Consider the following 19,062-nt stretch of genomic DNA (forward strand, 5'->3'; position numbering starts at 1 on the left):
TAAAATATAATAAAAATAAAGGCTAACCCCTTTATCCAATTAAGTGTTTTGGTGGAGGTGCAGCCTATCCCAACAAGCAATGGGCCAATTTTCCCAGAAGCCAATTAATCTGACAGTATGTCTTTAGACTGTGGGAGGAAACCGGAGCACCAGGAGGAAAGACACGCAAAACCTGGGGAAAACATACAAAATTCACACCCACAGCACCCCAGATCCAGAATTGCACTGTGAGGCAGCAATGCTAACCACTGGGCTACCATACCACCTCTATAATAAAAAATAAAGTGAATTCAGGTCAGTCACACAGGTATGATTTTCAACATTCAGCGAAGATGCCAGTGGCATTCCCAGTGTTCTTTTGGGACTGCAAGTCATTTCTGACATCAGAAACATGCTGGCAAACTGCAAGTGGAAAGGAAGGCAGGCTTGGCAGTGATATCTCATGCTTCTAAGTAAACCCGAGCAGCCAAACCCGAGGGATGGAGCACCATCCCTCTTGGAGGTCCTGCCTTCCTGTGAGCATGGGAATGATGAAGGCTGCGTGCTCACATTCTTTCTTCTCACTCTGAAAGCCTCACATTGCCTACAGCAGAGCTAGTGCTGAATGGAAATCAGATGCAATAAGAAAGCTGTTGCTTGGCAGGAGGAGGAGCCCATTAAACAAAGCCCACCAAATTCCAGAGTTCAGTTAATTGAGTGATGTTACTGTAGGAGTGCCAGTCGGCTAACTACGGACAGCCATGGTCCAGTCACAGTCGGCCAACTACGGACAGCCACGGTCCAGTCACAGTCGGCCAACTACGGACAGCCACGGTCCAGTCTCAGTCGGCCAACTACGGACAGCCATGGTCCAGTCTCAGTCGGCCAACTACGGACAGCCATGGTCCAGTCACAGTCGGCCAACTACGGACAGCCATGGTCCAGTCACAGTCGGCCAACTATGGATAGCCTGTCACAAACCGCATGCAGGCAATTAGATGTCACCGTATAGCCATGAGCACCTCTCACCATAGAGAGTCACACACTAAATAATCAATTATCATTCCACACGATCTTCCCTATTTATACCCTCTCACTCCACTCAGTCTCCGCTCACTATTGAGGTAACCTCTCCCGAGCTCAACCTGTGACCTACCTTTTTGGAAAGACACTAGTCTTCTAATCGACTTTTTGGCTCTTGAAACTCTTGGTCTATCCCTCGACTACGGCTTCGCTTATCGTTTTTCGGACTTGGATACTTTTGTACTTAATGGAACCCTTCTGGGAAAGGACCTACAATACTACCGCCTCGCATAGGATTCAAACCAGCACTTGACACAGCCATGGTTCAAACACCAATCTCTGGACTGTAACACCCCACCTGGGTCCTGAGCTCTGCATTTCCAGATCAGCCACACAGGAACCATATTATTACCACTCCAGAAACTAAATTCTAAACTGTACAAAAGCACAATAAAATATTGGATTATTAACTAATCTGCACAAAAATCGGAATTTCTGGAATTTAAATTTTCTAAAATAACAAAAATAAAATGCTCTTATGAAACGTCATACAATGTATTGTGCCACACATATCCAGATATCCTCAAAATTATGTGGACTGTACATCCAGCATGTCCTGCCTGCTGTGACTGAAAACAGAAGATCAGTGTATTGTATATGGTAACTTCAGCAGTGTAAAAAAATGCCACCATGACACCTTTGAACAGGTCACAAGTCCCTTAGTGATAGGTCTTGGATCATGCTTCGGTCTTTCTAGTGAGATCAAAGAAGTCTTTAGAACCAATTGAAGAGATGACAGAATAATGTTCTAGCAGCAGGCCAAGAGACCAGGAATGTAACATACTCAAATTGAAAGACTCTGCCAGAGGTAAGGTTTTGTTGGTCATGTTCTGTACAGCTGGTGTCCACACTGCTGGAGAATACCTTCTTTCTAATGCAGCTCAAATGCAGCAATCCATCTTGTCATGCCAAGTCTTTGAACAGACATGGGCCTAGAGGGGTATGTGTTGCCTGTAATCCTTTGTCACAACAAATGCAGAATTCCAGAGAAACACATAGATCACCTACGGTAACATGAAAAAGCATGGAAGGGGATTCTAATCATTACTGCTCTAAACACTCTTCACAAACAATGTTAGAACACTGCCTGAACACTCTTTGAAATTGTTAATTAGGGAGAAGTAGCTGTGGGATGGGGGCTGACCCGTGAGGCTCATTGAGGCTTTATTACATTGTAACTGCTCTCAGGAAGTTCTGAACAGTATTTTACAGCAAAGGATGCACCCATCACACGCACACTATTCATATGCAAGGAGGTGTTAGAAATTAACAGGGAAGCTGGTACTAAAATGCACTTGCACAGGCCAAAGTCATATGTCTCACACTAGATCTACCATTGTGGTCATCAAAGCCACATTCACAAGAACTGCATTTATCTGTGTGTGTATATTTACTACCTCTCACTAACCTCTCTAACCAGATTTCACCTACTGTGATTATTACATAAAATACTTCCTATACAAAAGGAAGTAGATAGAATGGGTCACAGTGACGAAATAGCAGGCTGACATTTAAAACCTTAAATGGAACAGTAAGAGTAGAATGCATAATGGTTCCATTACATAACACAGTGTTTTATGCCAAACATTTTTAAATAGAACAGTAGAAGTCTATGTTAAATTGCAAGTATATTCAGCAATGTCTCAAATGTTGGAATACATTGGTTTAAGCCTAGGAAAAGTACACCTACAAAGCTTTCCTTTGAAAAAATACAATATTATCGTGACTGGGGGGGAGGCTGCTGAGTTTCAGCAAAGTTGAAACTTGACTATCTTACGCAGAGGGCTGGTAACAATGAATATTGTGTTGCAATATTTTAATATTTATATACCCATTCGTGGGCCAAGTGGAAAGTAAACATGGAAGAAGACCAGATGAGAAGGGAGTTCTTAACTACTCAGGTAAATTATTAAGACCACCATTTTAAATAATAAATGTTCAATGGTCGCCACTGGTTATTAAGCCAGCCTCCATAAGACTGGACCACAGCATAAGCACAGGAGAAGAGATACAGTATTAGGGAGAAAGAACAGAAAAGGAAAAAGGGTGAAGGAGAAACATCCTTCATCAAATCATCAAATCATCAAAACACCAAAGCTGAGACGTGGGAGAATTCTTTTTTCCCCAATCAGTCCAACAGTCTTACGACCACATTCTGTCGGACACCAAGCACCTCATCTTGCTAATTATGTTAGGAAATTTTAATTTCCTATATTGTGAAAACAGGGGAATTTGTGTCTGTGGTTTAAATGGGAGATTTACTACTAGGTAAGACCCATTTTCATTAGGACATAGGCCTGTTGACCTATTAAGGAGTTTTATGGTATTGTATATTTAGTTATAGGACAGAATTCTGTAATATTCTAGGTCTCCTGTATATAGTTGTAAGGAATAAACCTATTACTTGTTCCTTTGCAGCCTACGCATGCTGACCCAGCTACCCACCTGAACTAGTTGTAAAGATACTGTATGTATATTATTATTAGGAGATATTTGGATTGTCTATGTTTGATCCTGATTATTACCATATTATTAAGGTATACCAGAAAATAAAAAAAAACTGCTTGGTTTTGTTTCGGTGTGAAATTATTAATCTTTATAATTTGCTTGCATAACAAACTATTGTCAGCATCTGTTTTTTTATATTCGTTTAATAATCACGATATATACTGTACAAGCTGCTCTATACTGTATATATGAGTATATGAAAGCATGGACATATTACATGGAACAGTTATAGCATGAAACCCCCCTTTTTGTAGAAAGTTTTAAAAGATGAAGCTGTTTCCCACTTCAGTGGTGTGCTAATACAGTACATTTCCTAAGTTATTAAAACAACACATGTAAAGAGACAGGCATGTTGAAATCTGATAGAGACACAGTTTGAAAATCTGGAATGTGCATGCCATGCTTGAGACAAAGCATAGCAGGGATCAAATCCAGCAATATTAATGCTGTCTAGCACAACTGGCTTTCATATGGCTGTTCAACAAAGTAAGTGTTCATGTGTCGTCCAGATAAGGCAGGTTCTTCTAATGTCAGTGTTTAGACTTGTTCTCTAGACTGTATCTGATCACTTCTTGTAAGCCATTCTCTCCTTGTAAATCATCCCAAACTGTGAAAATGAAGGAGACCTTGTTCACACATTTCAGCCTTTTTTCATTTTTTAGAAACAATTTACAAACACTGAGCATTTATAACATGGTTTGTTAGCTGAAAATTGTTTGTATGATTTTAGTTTATTTGAAATTTCATTAGGTTACAACACTTGAACTGTTCATTTTCTACGTCTTGTTAAGTACTTTGAGATGAGGCTATTCAAAATACCACTATTCAGCACTATTCAAAATTTAAAAAATGGAACTATGTATCAGATTATATTGCTTAAAAAGTTCAATCTTTGAAAAAAAGAAAATAATATGTTTACTATTTATTGACAGTCTTTTTAATATACACAAATTAGAAAATGTCATATAAGGGATGGAAATCAATTTGACAAATCTGTCTATTCCTTATATATGTGTTTATTAAAAGTACAATTCCTGTACAATTTCATTTATAGACAGCTCTAGATTTTTTAAGCCTACCATCTGAATTATAACAAGTATGTTTGTGCATCAAGTCTACTAAAAACATAAGAAAGTGGGGATATATTTATTCTTATGTTTGGTACAAAAATACAAAAGAGAATAATAACCAATAAATATTACTGGGTATCGTTGGTGAAACCTTTTTTGTTCTTTTACTTGTTCCCTGAATTCAGATATTTCAAACTCAGAGAGTTTTAGCTTAAGAAGAAAAGGAAAAATATTCCCTTTTCCTGCCTGAATCACTTACCCTGTTTAAACACGCAGACATCAAAAGCTGCTTCTTTTATGTAATCTGTAGACTCTCAAATGAGTGTGTCAACCTGTCTATCCCTCACAACACAAGATCTAACCTGTTACTGATCCGATGCTATAACCATAGCAATTTAAACTACGTGCAATATTACAAAGTACTTCGTATTTTTCACACTAAGGTCTGCTAAAATAGATATGGCTATTCCCTTTGAAATCGACTACCAGAAACCTGAAACGTATGACACGAACCACGAAGGTTTCACATTTTTTCCACATCTGTCTAGTTTGTCACAGTCCTAAGAAAAGCTATTTGTTAAACCATGAAAGTGACTACACCACTCGAATGAGAAAATCTGATTGAATCCTCAACTGCGATGTCGGAAATGCAACTGAAAAAGCATCCAATTAAATAAAAAATGCTTTACATTCAACTAGCTATATATATATACATTATCTAAGAACTCCGCATTACTAGAGCTCAGAATAAGAGGCACCTTAATTCCCTTCATGAAACAGCTAGTTGAGATTTTTGGATCAAGTAGATACTAACTACGAAACAGGCTAGGTGGGCCTAATGGCCTCCTCTTGTTTGTAACCTTATGTTCTTACTAAAAGTACAGGACCTGGACGAAACCCCAATTCCTAGCACTCACCGGTACTGTAGGATGTAAATATAGGACTTTAAACCCCAACTTTTCATACAGAATTCATCATGCTAACACCCCATCCCCCCGCCCACGGCACCGCCCCCAACTTATCAACCCTCTAATGTGTGGGTAGTTCAAAATTACTCCTTATAGTCGGGGCAGAGGTTGCTGGTTCAAATCCCACAGCCAGCAGAGGAATCCTACTCCGTTGGGCCCTTGAGCAAGGCCCTCAACCCCAACTGCTCCAGGGGTGCAGTATAAATGGCTGACCCTGTGCTCTGACCCCAAGCTTCTCTCCCTGTCTCTTGTGTCTGTGTGTCTCATGGAGAGCAAGCTGGGGTATGCAAAAAAACAAATTCCTAATGCAAGAAATTGTATATGGCTAATAAAGTGAACTTATCTTATATTAACCCTTTCCCATATGGCACTGCTTCAACAAACAGAACTACTATAAATTGTAGCCATCCACAATCTACCATCTAACTGTTGTGCTGTTTCATTGGATTTGAATGAAAAACCTAAAAAGGAAAGGACACGACAGCCACTGTGCAAGCATTAAATGTGTAGACTGCCCTGTGCCATGTAAGACGTGATAATGTCATTTGTCCATGCAGCTGTTTTGCCTCTTACTGCACTTTGTCTTAGTCTCGTGATAAAGTGAAGTCACAGACAGCGCTGTTCCTATTTGCCCGGCTTACCTCCGCTGTTTGACAGGACATGTGGCTCGCTGTCCGGCAGTGGGACCTCAGACAGCTTGGCGGGCTCTCTGGTGAGTTTGCCACTGTGCTGCAAGCGTCTCAGCTGCAGCTGTTGCAGCCAGTACATCATGGCCTCGCGGTTCAATGCCTACAAAGACAAAAGCCTCCATTGAGACTTCAGCACAGCTGGGACAGAGGTCAGGCCTGGGACAGGGAGTTCCTACAGTATACCCCAGAAACGATCCTGAAGAGCACGAAGTCATGTCAAACAGTCATGTCATACAGATAAATTTGCTGCCTTGAGCCCGTTGCTTGCCAGGATAGGTCAGGGCTTGAATTATTGGTCATACTTGCAGTCTGTTTAGGAATGTGCAGGCGAAAACCTAAATCATTTAGTTTGCACTTTTTATTCTCTGAGTAATTGGCTGGGCTTGCTTATGCTTTAATGCCAACGGATAAATACTAACAAACAATCCTATGTTTTAAAAAGAATTGGGTGCTTTAGATGTCATTTTGGATATCCAACTACCATGATATTTTCGTCTGACACACTCATTAATGTACTTTTAATTCAGACACACAAATACACAAAGTTGTACACAGAACTATTTTAAGAAACATGAAATAATTGTATTCATTTCCTGTATTCATTAATGAGCTCTTGCGTATATTGTACACAGCAGTTCCACGTCTTCCTGATATTTTCATATTTTTTCTTTCCGGCAACGATATGCGCTGTTGATCACACAAAAAAAAAATTTCACAACTGGAATGAAAGGGAAAATGTCAACATAAGGTGACCGTAACAGAAACTATGAAAATGGGAAAATGTTCCTCAGACGTCGGCTCGGAGAATGAGGAGCAAGAAGGCACATTTGCAAAATGGGTCCCCATGATTGTGGGAAATATAACATTTCAAAACACTTTCCTAATAGGTATCAAAGAGCGAATGAAGTAATGAAAGAGAAAATAAAAGTGAGTAAAGTCGGCAGAAAAAAGGAACCCAGTCATGCTGCAAAGGCAGGCATACAGAAAAACAAGAAAGACGAGAAATGTTTCGCCAAACAAATGAAGAAAGTTTTTCAGGACTGCAGCTTGGTATGGTACTGTACTGCTCAACAGGAACAACTGGATTAAGTGATCTTGTCGCCTCACAGATCTCTATGGAGTGAGCCAAGAGAAAAGTCAGGGGATCCTGCTCAGAATACCTTCCTCTTGTACTTGCATGAAAAAGTCCTGTTTTCACTTCTCTCATTAGAAATCCTGGGTCACGGAATTTTAAGTCAACCCATAAAAGATATCAGGGCAACTTTATAAAGTGGTATAGTAAAAAATAACAGATTTATTATGTTACACATGAAAATGTTAAAATCTCATTAAAGTGGCTAGAAGACTGAGCAGCACAGTACAATGATGATTAAGTGTACTGTGTACTTCATACAGTATATAACAGATCACAGTTTGTTTCATAGGAATTTGTTTGTATCATAGAAAACTGTGTTCAATTCCAGACTTGGGGTGCTTTCTCCATGGAGTTTGTTTTCCTTGTGTTCGCAAGGGTTTCCTCGGCCCTAGTTTCTTCCTACAGTCCAACTACATACAGGTACAGTAGGTTAACTGGCTTCTAGGAAAACTGGCCCTGGTGCGCGAGTGTGCGCGAGTTTGTGTCTGTGTCTCTGTACGACTGCCCAGGGTGTGTTCCTGGCTGGCACTCGGTGCAAAGCATTCTGGGTGTGGTGGAATTAACATTTTCCTTTCCAGGGTGGAGTGGTTGTCCTGGTGCTTTGTTGCTTTCCTTTAGGTGGAAAAGATGTGCATTTCTTTCACAATGGATTTTACAGATTTTACAGTTTACAGTGCTTATACATGGTGGTGCTCGCAATAATATTTGAACACCATAATATGCATTTATTGGAACAGTGTTGTGCAAACCATAATATTTTATTTGTACATTACTATATACTATTCTATAATAAAATATAACCACCAAGCCCAACTCTGTTCACTTCTGTGACATTGCCACTCTTTCAAAATGTGTTCTTCCATGCCCATCAACCCTGCTCATTAGTGCCGTCACCCCGAGGAAGAAGCTGCATGGAAGGTCCCGTGCAGATTGTCCTGCTCTGTAACTGCTCTTGTGTTCAGCTCTGAAACTTGGATGCAATTCGTGATTCACAACACCACAAACAGGATAATACTTCCTTAGAAAGCTTTCAAAGAGAGAAACTAGAATTATTCCTGGTCTCAGGGGATGGATAGATACAAACTGTGTAAAGTAGAGACATCTCTTCTACCTAGAACAAAGGAGATTTAATCCAAGGGCAAGAAAGCCTAAAAGATATCAAAAGTGCCATTCCAGGGCAGTTCTCAGGTTTCAGGAGTGAAACAAGGTTACGACTGGAAAATAAAAGGGAATTATTATTATCCACACAAAGTTGTTGAGGACATACTGTACAGAACAGGGATCCCAACCAGCTGGGTGAGGCTCTTGAAGAAATTAAGATTCAGTTAGCTAACAAAAAGACAAACAAGTTTGATGAGCACCATAGGACTAGCTTGTGGCATCTGGGTTTAAAGGATATATACTTAAGTAAACAAATCACCTGCTATAGGGTGAGCTATAAAACCCACTGCGCTGTGTCTCTCTGCGATAAGAGCTGGCCACCCCTGCTATATATGCCCTCCATTCCTTCAGGTAACATATTCATAGGAATGACCACACTCTACAACACTCAACCTACTACTCACACAGGTGAAGTTAGGTCCTTACCCGTCAGTTCACTAATCTTTATCACTCTCTTGGCCATCACTGCCACTTAACCTTTCTGCAGCAGCAGCAGTGGAATGATAGGATATTGACCTACTTATACGCTAATACACTGAGATCAAACAAAGTGTGAATGAAGCATGAAATCTCATTACAACACTGCAATCTTCTGGCTGAATTAAGCAATAGGGTATATAGGACAGAATTTCCCAGAGTTGTGCAATATCTGTTTCAATGGCTTTGATACGTGTGGCACTTCCTGCTGGCTCTTTTCTGGGGATTTTATTAGCTCTGTTATTTTTCAATCCAGTAAAAAAAACACTTGAATCTCTTTCCACAGGAGCCTGCATCTCACAGCATGGAACATCTTTTTTAAAAGTTGTAGTCCTTATGGAACCTTCTAAACTAGTTCAAAAGATTTAGGATTTTGTTTTAGAATTTATGGACAGGAAATAACCTCTGTATATAATAAATAGCCAGTGTAAATGAATAAAACCAAGGGTACATTATTCAGTGAGCACTGAACTTCCGGCATGAAGTATTCAATTGAAAAACATGTATTAAAAAGAGTTAATCACAGCAGAAGTATTGTTGCAAGTGTGACACACTTTCTTGCCAGTCATTGTGATATGCCTGTCCTTTAGGAGATCTTTAGGAGAGCAGTGAAATCTGAAAAGCATTTAACATTAAAAAACAGGGAAATTCCCTTGTGTTACATAATACAGGCTAACTAAAAATAACCAAATAGGAGCGTAAACTATAGAAAAGTGATGTTGGAAGTGATGTTTTTGAATCCATTTTTTGTTTGAATCCTATTTTTATTTTTTTCAGATCCAGTTTTTTTTGTCTAAATATTTCCCAGATTTCCAGTAAAACTGCAGAGCTTTCAAATTGGCCTACAGTAGTGACATTCTGATTTTGAAGAACTATAAAGCTGCATGCTTCAGAAGCTAGGTATCTTCAAATCCTGAGCCTGAGAGACCTATCCAGTATGTCCAGAATTCAGCAGCCAGAATCATGATAAGGTCTTGTGCCCGTGGTTGCATTACTTCTGTCATGGAGACATTGCACTGGCTTCCTATCAGGTTTTGTGTGGACTTCATGCTCACCTATAAGGCTCTAAATGTTTTAGCACCTCAGTACCTGTCTGATTTACGATAATCCTACTCCCCACCTCGCAGTCTTCATTTGTCTAATTCTGGTCTCCTGTCTGCTCCCCAATCCAATCTAAACTCTATGGGTGACAGGGCCTTCTCCTGCTGTGCCCCAAAGCTCTGGAACTCTATCCCTAAGGATATGAAGGAGTCACCTTCCCCAAGCTCCTTCATTTTACTGGTTCTGTGTCTGCACCTTTGTTTTCCTTCTTCATTCCAAACCCTTTGCTGTAGCTATATAATTCTGCTGTTTCTTCTCCTTGTGTGCTTTTTTCCTTACAGTAAAGTGCTTTGAGAAGCCACTTGTGAGGGCTCTATATGAAATAACAATGGTGATTATTAAGTAACACACTGACACAAAGTTTACCTTCAGCACAAAAAGCTTCTCCGGGGTTTGGATGTGGAAAGTGCCTTCCTCCGCCCGGAGAGGGTACCTGTAGGTGGCGCTGGTCAGGTCTATGCTGCCGAGAGGGTTTATGTCCTGGGGAGTTCGGTAGTAGTACAGCTGGCACTTCTTGTCCTCGTAGGCAAACCAGCGGGACTTCCAGGCTCTGAGAGGCCCGCCCAGCTTGTGGAGGTATCCGCACAGCTTGGTGGAGCTGCCCTCCTGAGTAACAGCGTCTGTTTCCGGAACACCGTCGATGCCCTGGCCCCTCGGCGGGGAGCGCCGACCTCCTTCCTCGGCATCACCTTCGGCCCCGCCAGCGGAAATCCCATCGGGACCGACCAAGGCAGAGCCGCGGTGGCGCGCTTCCACTTTGTCACCCATCACGGCAAGGCACGGGCTAAGCAAGAGAGGACAGCAGATGACGAGGAGCTTTTTGAAGAGAGAGCAGCTTTACGTCCACAATGAGAAGGCATGGAAGCTGTCAGGCCTCAACTTGAGACAGCAAGAAACGTACAAGAACAGACAGTGGAGAAACCTGCTGTCTAAAGCTGCCATCCTACATTCACTCCCTCCTTTGAATACCTTTCATATCGTCGTGCTCACTTTTTGACTGCTTCTAGAAATTCAGTTTAAAATGTTGGGATTCGATCAACCGATTTGAAGACACATCCCTAGTATTCCCTTGGCGGTTGGCCCTGCACACTTGTTTGAACAATGTGGATCTGTTAATGACACAGCATGATCACATAAATCACAGCAAAGAAATATCAACAGTCAAGTCCCGACGCGTGCTTGGCTTTTAATATTGTTTGGCTAAAAAGTTGAAAATAAAAACGTTTATTTTACTTATTTACCAACACAGCAAAACCACTTGAATTAGTGCACAATACACATGTTTCCTGTAGAAATATTTCAGGTTTCAGGAACAAACTTACACAAGTTTTATTCTAATGTCTTATGTGTAACCCATGTCACAGTTCCTCTGTGATAATCTTCTAGCAGTGCTACCAGATAAACAGACAACTACATTGTACTTCCCTGTTAGCCTAATGTGGTTACTTTTGTACAATATCGAGCAGCCTATTTCTATAAAATTATATATAGGCATAACAGGTATAGGTATTCCTGTCAGGAATATATTTCCAAAGTATAAATATATTTTAAATTATATTCTGTAGGTTCACTCTCCATTTTCGAAATCCTTTTCTAATTGCCAACATTTAAGAAGTTGCAAAATTATAAATACACTCATAAAATATACAAATTCAATTAATTAAAAAACGGACTACTTTTGATTATTTCTATTCACAGCAGACTATAAAATAATTTACTTGTACTATACTAAATGAATACCCATTTATTGTCCGGTAAGATAAAATGCAGTACTCGCCTATGCTATTTACCAAATATTCATACCAAATGCGTATTTGCATTTGATATGCAAATATGTTTATAATGTATGTTTAGGAATAACATAACTTCAGATCGCAGTTGTTCCATAAAGGCAAAGGCACATTCAGCACTTTACTATCAACGAACAGTAAAATTGTGATCACTTAATTACGTTTACGTACAATGTCACACTCAAACGATGGTCCACCTCTAAAATAACGCTCGTGTGTAGAGCACTCCTTTAACTCACCTTTCCAAAAAACAACTTTACATTTCCCCCTCGAGAAGCTACACCACACAATAATCGGTGGATCTTACCTGAATCGCCTAATTTGTAACTTCCCAGTTGCGGTCGCATTGTGCTGCTAATCCCACTGCAGCTAGTCAAAAGGAGGAAAAGCCGGAATTTCCCAGCAGTTTCTCAAACATCAGAGGCAAATTGATAATTTCTCAGCTTCTGCCCGTCTTTATTCCGCACTCAATGGGCTCGGGGTGGGTTTCGGAACGGACTTCGCCGCTGACGATCTCAAAATTAACACTAAAAGCAGCTTCTGACTACATTGGCTACAAGTCCATTCCTCCTGTCTTGCCGACTTGCACTGAAGTGCGCTACGAAGCGGGCTGTACTCCAGAAACCTGAGTCGCCAGGTTTGCACTGGCTGATCAGAAGACCGCCTTCGCTGAACACCTCAGTTCACCCGTCAGGAGAGAGAGAGTGGTTTGCTCTCCCCGTCGTACACACCTCCACCAGCTTGTGACCGAACTTCATGTGATTTACTAACTATAGTAAATGTAATGTTAACGAAATGTCAACCGGCCGACTGCGGCGCATATTTTAGCTTTAGTCCATGTTTGCTCAGCCATCGTAAAGAGAAAGTCACCACAGGTTTGCTTCTAAAGTGATACAAGAAGCGAAGCTTTTCTTTGAGTACTTAGCTATGGGACGCAGGCCAAGAAGCTGTTGAGCTGTACTTTCCAAGAATAGACAATCAGATTGTATGAGAAAAACACGTGTTTTAAAAAACGTTTTCTCAATGTAAACTGTTTTTGAGAAAAATGTAGTTGGGTTAGGAAAGAGTATGCAGGCAGTTTTATTGATAACATTCTACACTTAAAAAATCAGAGTAGAACAACTATAATAACGTTGACAAAAACATTGATTGCTAAACGATTTTTAAGCCCCGGTACAAAAAGTAAACATTAATTTAGTTTTAAAACGATTATACGATAAGGTTGGGACTCTTTAATCAGTTGTATTAATCAGTACCGGCAAAATCTATATTTTTATTACAACATCACTTAACCGAAGAGAGAAAAAAGAATATTTACCCGATAATAAACTTCCCAGGCATTCTTATACTCTTGGTACCGTCTGAAAGAATGTCTTATATTGTTTTGCGCGCTGTTTAAACAAGTCCGGCAAAACGCAACTTGTGTAATGATGTGCATCTACAGAACACGTGAAGCCTTTCACGGGGAAGCAAATTAATATTGCTCAATGGTTTAAAAGTGGTACGAATGAATTAGAACTCATAGCACTAAGGCACACTTCCCCAGCTCAATTACTCCCTAACCGCCTGCCTTCAGACTTTCGTGAGAAGCGGTTTTGTTATGTGATGAATTATAATATTAATATTATGGCTCATGATGCTATTGATTTTTTTGTTCATTGTATGTGTTATGGGCCTTTTTTATTTAAATCTACTATTTGTAATAGTTACAAATCATCCAATCTATATGGTCTGGATAGATCTGCTCAGCATATAAGATATGAAAAGATCATTAAAGCCCACATGTTTACAGTACTTCAAGTAGGTAGCTGCATCAGCTTGCGTAGGCTGCAAAGGAACAAGTAAAGGTTTATTTCATGCTGAAAGGAGAAGAAAAGAAACACAACGTTGTGTTTCTTTTATTCTCTTTTCAGCATGGAATAAACCTTTACTTGCCTCTCCATATGTTTACAGTCTGGATTTTGATTTGTTTCATGGGTTTCGGTCTTTGATTCACACTATAACACATTAACAAAAGTTGCTTCTTTAAAGAAGTGGAAATTTGTCATGTACTCTCTTGGAAAGACTACAGATCTTTATATTTATGCCTTAGTGATTGCATAATTTGTTAACTCTTGGATAGCTATCTGACACTTTAAATACATAACTGTTAAACCAACCTCCTCTGTTTTCTACAAGTACAAAGTTACGTGTTTTTAAGTCATGCTTGAAACTCCCAAGATTATGAAAAATAATAATGTGGCAACGTGAAGATGTTGGTTAATTGATATTTGAACTTCTTGGGTTCAGTTCCTATTAGTCTGGTACAGTAACTACCCGAAGAAAAATTGTTTGAACTTGAAACATATTCCGTCGCCACTTTAACTATGTACTGTAAACAGTGTTCTTTTAAATATGTCTGCAGCATGGTGTCTTTTAAAGCACGACAAATGTTCTGTTTTTTAAAAAAAAAAACTTTTCATTTTTAAATAATCGTTGTTTTGTTAGATAAAAACAGAACCATCCAGGTTTTTTTTTCCAGTTTCACAATGCCATCCACAGAATTGTTTATAGTTGGGTTTGTACATAATTTCTGTTATCTTTCTTACGGACTCTTGGGTAATTAACATAAAGACTTTGATCTTTCTTTAATAGCTCGTAATGTTTCCGGGATGCGAGTTTCGTTTTTTACAGTTTGATCTAACTACGCAAATGCTAGCAAACAAGCACAACAGACATAATTGAAAACGTAATAATGCAGTTAATCTGTCTGCAGTATCCAGTATGCATTATTTCGGTATTGGCTCTCTTCATTTTTTATAATAATAATAATAATAATAATAATAATAATAATAATAATATAAAAATGAACAATAAAGGACTGACGCTGCCTCTCTATGACTTTAATCCGCATCACGATATTTTAAAAACACGATTAACAACAGGCGCAGACCCTACAGTACATCCAGAGCGACTTGATTTTCACCTCCAGACAAGTGAGGGAGCTATTGCACACTTTTAGCCTTTCCCTTAAGAGATTTTCCTTACGTCACGAAAAGGTTAGAGTTCATAGTCAGTGAGGTTGTCAGCGTGGTTGTTGTGTTATGAGGTGGTGGTCTACGTTTAAAGGAATTATATTAAAATTTCAGGTATGGATTGTTGTTTAGGAGACGAATTAGCATCTGGTGTAAAAGCTGGAAAAATAATAGAGCTGTATGTCAAATGGAGAATATTTGTATTTTATTGTCCAGCTTTATATTAGTAATGCTGCTTTACATGAGTGTTTATCGTAGAAAGTTTACTGGATTGTTCTCTGCTTGAAGTGTGCGATTTATTAAAAGATCATAGGGCTGGGTATTTCCATTGTTTATATTGTCCTGCATATTTAGATCTATAACATTAACAAATCTGACACCTAAGACGACTGACGTTTTAAAAATAAGAATGTTCTGAGTAGTTTGTAAATAGTTTCTCTCTTGTACCTAATCATTTATTTATATCACAAGACATCATGCATTATATAAACTGTACATTTTTACCAAAGACACAGAACGATTGTATATATTTGAAGACTACAAGAGGGTACAAACGAGAAGAAGCCATTTCACCGATGTACTATAGTTCCTTTGGTAGTTCCTAATTGATCGGATGGTCTCACTCATCAGTTTCTTCTTGAAATAAGCGAGGGTATCATCTTTGACAGTACAATTGGTTACCCAGGTGCTTTTACAACCCTTTTTTATATAAAAGTGCTCTCTGTTTTAAATAATCATTTCATCATATGCTATATTAACGGCGTATGAATGTAAACAGTCGCAGGCAAGCTTTCACAAAGCATACAGAAAGTATGGTGTAAAACCTATTGTGTTTTGGACATGGAATTGGATCGTTATTGGTTCACAGTGTCCTTGATTTTGTTTTTAGTTCTTCCCGCTGTTGCATATTGCCTTCCTGAGACCGATTTTGTTACATTTTAATAAGTTTAGTTACCGGATCTTGCATGTTACTGTGAAAAGCTATACAGTGTCAAATCAAAACCGCACTTTTGTGACAATGTGTCCATACTTATCGGATTTTGGTGAAAGTCTGTATAAGATTGTTTTGGATGTGACACCCTTTTCAGTTCTGAGAAAAACGGGCATAGTGCTTCCAAAAACGTGGAACATTTCTAAACAGTGTGACCTAGCAGCAAAAATCCACACCATGACAGACTTTAGTAATAAAACCTAAAAATCACATTAGCTTAGTTGTAAAGCACACTCTTCCGTGCAGACTTGTTGGGTCAAGAAGGGAATTTTTAGTCAGAATTTGGACATTTTGGGATCTTGCTCGATGGCTGAAATATTACCGATTGTTTGCAACCAGCATTCTGACAGATTTTATTTCTGCTTCTAACAGCCTAATTAGCTGTCATTGTGCTTAACAGTTCCCACACTGAAGAAAGTTCATTCCTTGATGAGACAGCAGCCCCCTGGAGAGCTGTCAGCGTCTGGATTCACTTCCTGGTGTTTGCTTTGCAGGCGACATGAGAAACCTGAAGCTGTTGAGGAGCCTGTGTTGCTCGGAGCTGCAGGGAAAGGGCCGGCCGCAGTGCTTGTCAGTACGGACAGACACAGGCACGGTGTTCCTGGGGTCAGACCAGGCCGTCACAGAGCTTGACCCCCGGGGGAGACAGGTACACCCCAAGAATCGCTTGCTGGCCTCGGCCGTTTCTCAGAAAGACAAAAAAAATGATGGAAACTGCGCCTGACTGTCTGTTAACAGAGTGATTAGCAAACCATTTTCTTAATGAGGATCACATTAGCCTTACCATTAAACATTGGACTTATAAAATAAGAGTAACATGACTGGGATAATGAAAACTTTCTGCTTGCTTTATCCTAGTAAAGGTACCTAAGTTATGTAATGTGTGTTTTATCCCGCCTGTTTTCTCCATGTGCAGTTCGTGAATGAGGTTTCGCTGACTTCCGATAACTACCTCCCTGAAGATGGCAGTGGCTCCATTGTGGGCATCCAGGACTTACCTGACCAGGAGTCTGTGTGTGTGGCAACAGCAAGTGGTGATGTTGTTTTGTATAACCTCAGCGCTAACCAGGTAACTGCAGTGCCACCAGCTGTGCCTCTCCAGGAGCAAAACGGCTTTCTTTGAATGTGTTCACCGGAGATGTCTGCAGGGCTTCAAAAGTTAGTGCTGTCCTGTGAAATCTGTGAATTCTTCCCGTTTTTTAATTAAAAACAACAAATGGAAGAACATGTTACAGTACGTTAAAGAAACCAAGAACATACGGACACTGACCACTAGATTCTTCAATAGCTTCTATCCACAAGCAGTGCGATTGGTGAACACATTTAGCCATGCCCCTCGGACCACACCGACACCCTCTACCTCATCATGATTTCATATTTATTGCGTATCTCCAGTCATTCTTTACACATCTGCATTGTTTACATTTAAACTGTTTACTTCTACATTGTCTACTGTTTGTTTGTATTTTGTCTTGATGCACTGTCTGCACTTTGTGTTTTTACACTTGTTTTAACAATCGAGAGACTTTCTGTAAGTAAGAATTCCATTGTACCAGTACATGTACTGGTTACATATGGCAGTAAAGTTCAAGTTCAAGTTCTTTGTCTGATTTTTAAGGGTATTTGGTAATGTGAAAAAAATTAAAACATCGCAAATGAACTGCTTGCACTCTGTCTTCAGTGCATGGAAATGCGTACATAGAATTTGTCTTGTAAGCTGGAGCTCTGCTTGTGTGTGTTTGTCAGCTGGAGTGTGTTGGCAGTGTGGACAGTGGACTAACAGGAATGAGCTGGAGTCCAGACCAGGAGCTCGTTGCCCTCTCCACAGGTTAGTAGATTCGGAATTTACTGACAGTAAATTGATAAAGTAAATAGTTCTCTTTCATATCTCGCCCATCCTGTCACAGTGGTTAATTTTAAGCTTACAGTGAGCATCCGATCTCTATACCAGCAGCAAAGTGTTCAAGGCGCTTGTCTTCTTCTTCTTCTTTTTCACAGCCTTAGTTCCAGACTGTCCTGGGTTCAGCTGCTTTGGTTGCTCTTCTCCCCTTGTCTCTGTCGAGCACATCTTCCTCACTCACTTCACATACCTCCATATCTTTTTTCACACAATCTATCCATCTCTTTCTAGGCCTGCCTCTTCCTCTGTTACCTTCCACCTCAAATTCCATTACCCTCTTTGTTACTTCCTCAACATCCCTCCTCATGATATGTCCATACCACCGTAATCTCGCCTCTTGCATCTTCTCAACCACATCCACCACCCTACATCATCTACGGATTTCTTCATTTCTGATCTTATCCTTCATTGAAATCTGCAGAATCCATCTCAACATCCTCATTTCAGTTCTTCTCATCAAGTTCTCTTTCCAACTGCCAAGCATTCAGCTCCATATAGTAGTACAGGTCTAATCACAGTCTTGTACATTTTGCACTTTAACTTTCTAGGAATTTTCCTGTCACAGATTATTCCAGTTATTTCTCAGTTATTTCTTGTTCCATCCAGCTTTCACTCTGTTTTACTGCCTCCAGTGTTTCTCCTCCCTTTACCAGTTTTGATCCAAGGTATTTAAAGCCATCAACTTGTTTCAGTTTTCCTCCATTTGTCTCCTCAACATTGGTCATAGTATCTCCTCTTCTCTCCATTACCATTATTTCAGATTTTTCTGCATTCATTTTCAGTCCACCCTTTTCCAGAGTCCTCTGCCATTTGAACACTTTCTCCTGTAGTTCTACTTCTGAATCTGCCATCAGTGCCACATCATCAGCAAAGATGAGTTCCCAAGGCACTTCTGTTCTTACCTCCTCTGTCAGTGTGTCAATAATGTTTATGAAAAGAAAAGGACTTAGTGCTGATCCTTGGTGTATTTCAACTGTGATTTCAAACTCTTTTGTCTCTCCCAGTTGTGTTATCATCTTCATAGTTGCATCTCTATAGGTTGCTTGAACTAACTTCACCATGCTTTCTGGTACTCCTTTCTTCCTCAAGCACCAATACACCACCTCTCTGGGCACACGGTCATATGCCTTCTCCAAGTCCAGAAAGGCCACATACAGCTTTTTCCCTTACTCTAGTGTCTTCTCCTGTAACTGTCT

At 39.9% G+C, this 19,062-nt stretch overlaps 2 protein-coding genes across 7 annotated transcripts in view; one reads left to right on the forward strand and one right to left on the reverse strand.

The window, feature by feature from the left end:
• tbc1d2 (TBC1 domain family, member 2) overlaps nucleotides 1–13,387 on the reverse strand; it is a 38,784-nt gene extending 25,397 nt beyond the window's left edge. Inside the window, exons 1-4 of one of the 4 annotated variants that reach the window (XM_069189443.1) lie at nucleotides 12,269–12,846; nucleotides 11,141–11,280; nucleotides 10,538–10,955; nucleotides 6,250–6,397 (exon numbers count right to left, since the gene is read on the reverse strand). In XM_069189443.1, coding sequence (XP_069045544.1) covers nucleotides 6,250–6,397; nucleotides 10,538–10,939 — 550 coding nt within the window. In that variant the 5' untranslated portion in view covers nucleotides 10,940–10,955; nucleotides 11,141–11,280; nucleotides 12,269–12,846. Of the gene's footprint in view, nucleotides 1–6,249; nucleotides 6,398–10,537; nucleotides 10,956–11,140; nucleotides 11,281–12,200; nucleotides 12,847–13,279 lie in introns of those variants that run through there. The other 3 variants (XM_006629761.3, XM_015345122.2, XM_015345123.2) reach the window with 3 other exon arrangements.
• A 1,550-nt stretch (nucleotides 13,388–14,937) lies between these two features.
• Nucleotides 14,938–19,062, forward strand: part of elp1 (elongator acetyltransferase complex subunit 1) — a 35,364-nt gene continuing 31,239 nt past the window's right edge. For 2 of the 3 annotated variants that reach the window (XM_069189444.1, XM_069189448.1), the window contains exons 1-4: nucleotides 15,006–15,089; nucleotides 16,461–16,615; nucleotides 16,883–17,035; nucleotides 17,713–17,794. In XM_069189444.1, the coding sequence (XP_069045545.1) occupies nucleotides 16,466–16,615; nucleotides 16,883–17,035; nucleotides 17,713–17,794 (385 nt within the window). In that variant the 5' untranslated portion in view covers nucleotides 15,006–15,089; nucleotides 16,461–16,465. The other variant, XM_069189446.1, reaches the window with a different exon arrangement.

The sequence above is a fragment of the Lepisosteus oculatus genome, chromosome 1 (assembly GCF_040954835.1).
Source record: "Lepisosteus oculatus isolate fLepOcu1 chromosome 1, fLepOcu1.hap2, whole genome shotgun sequence".
NCBI classification, from domain to species: Eukaryota; Metazoa; Chordata; class Actinopteri; order Semionotiformes; family Lepisosteidae; genus Lepisosteus; species Lepisosteus oculatus.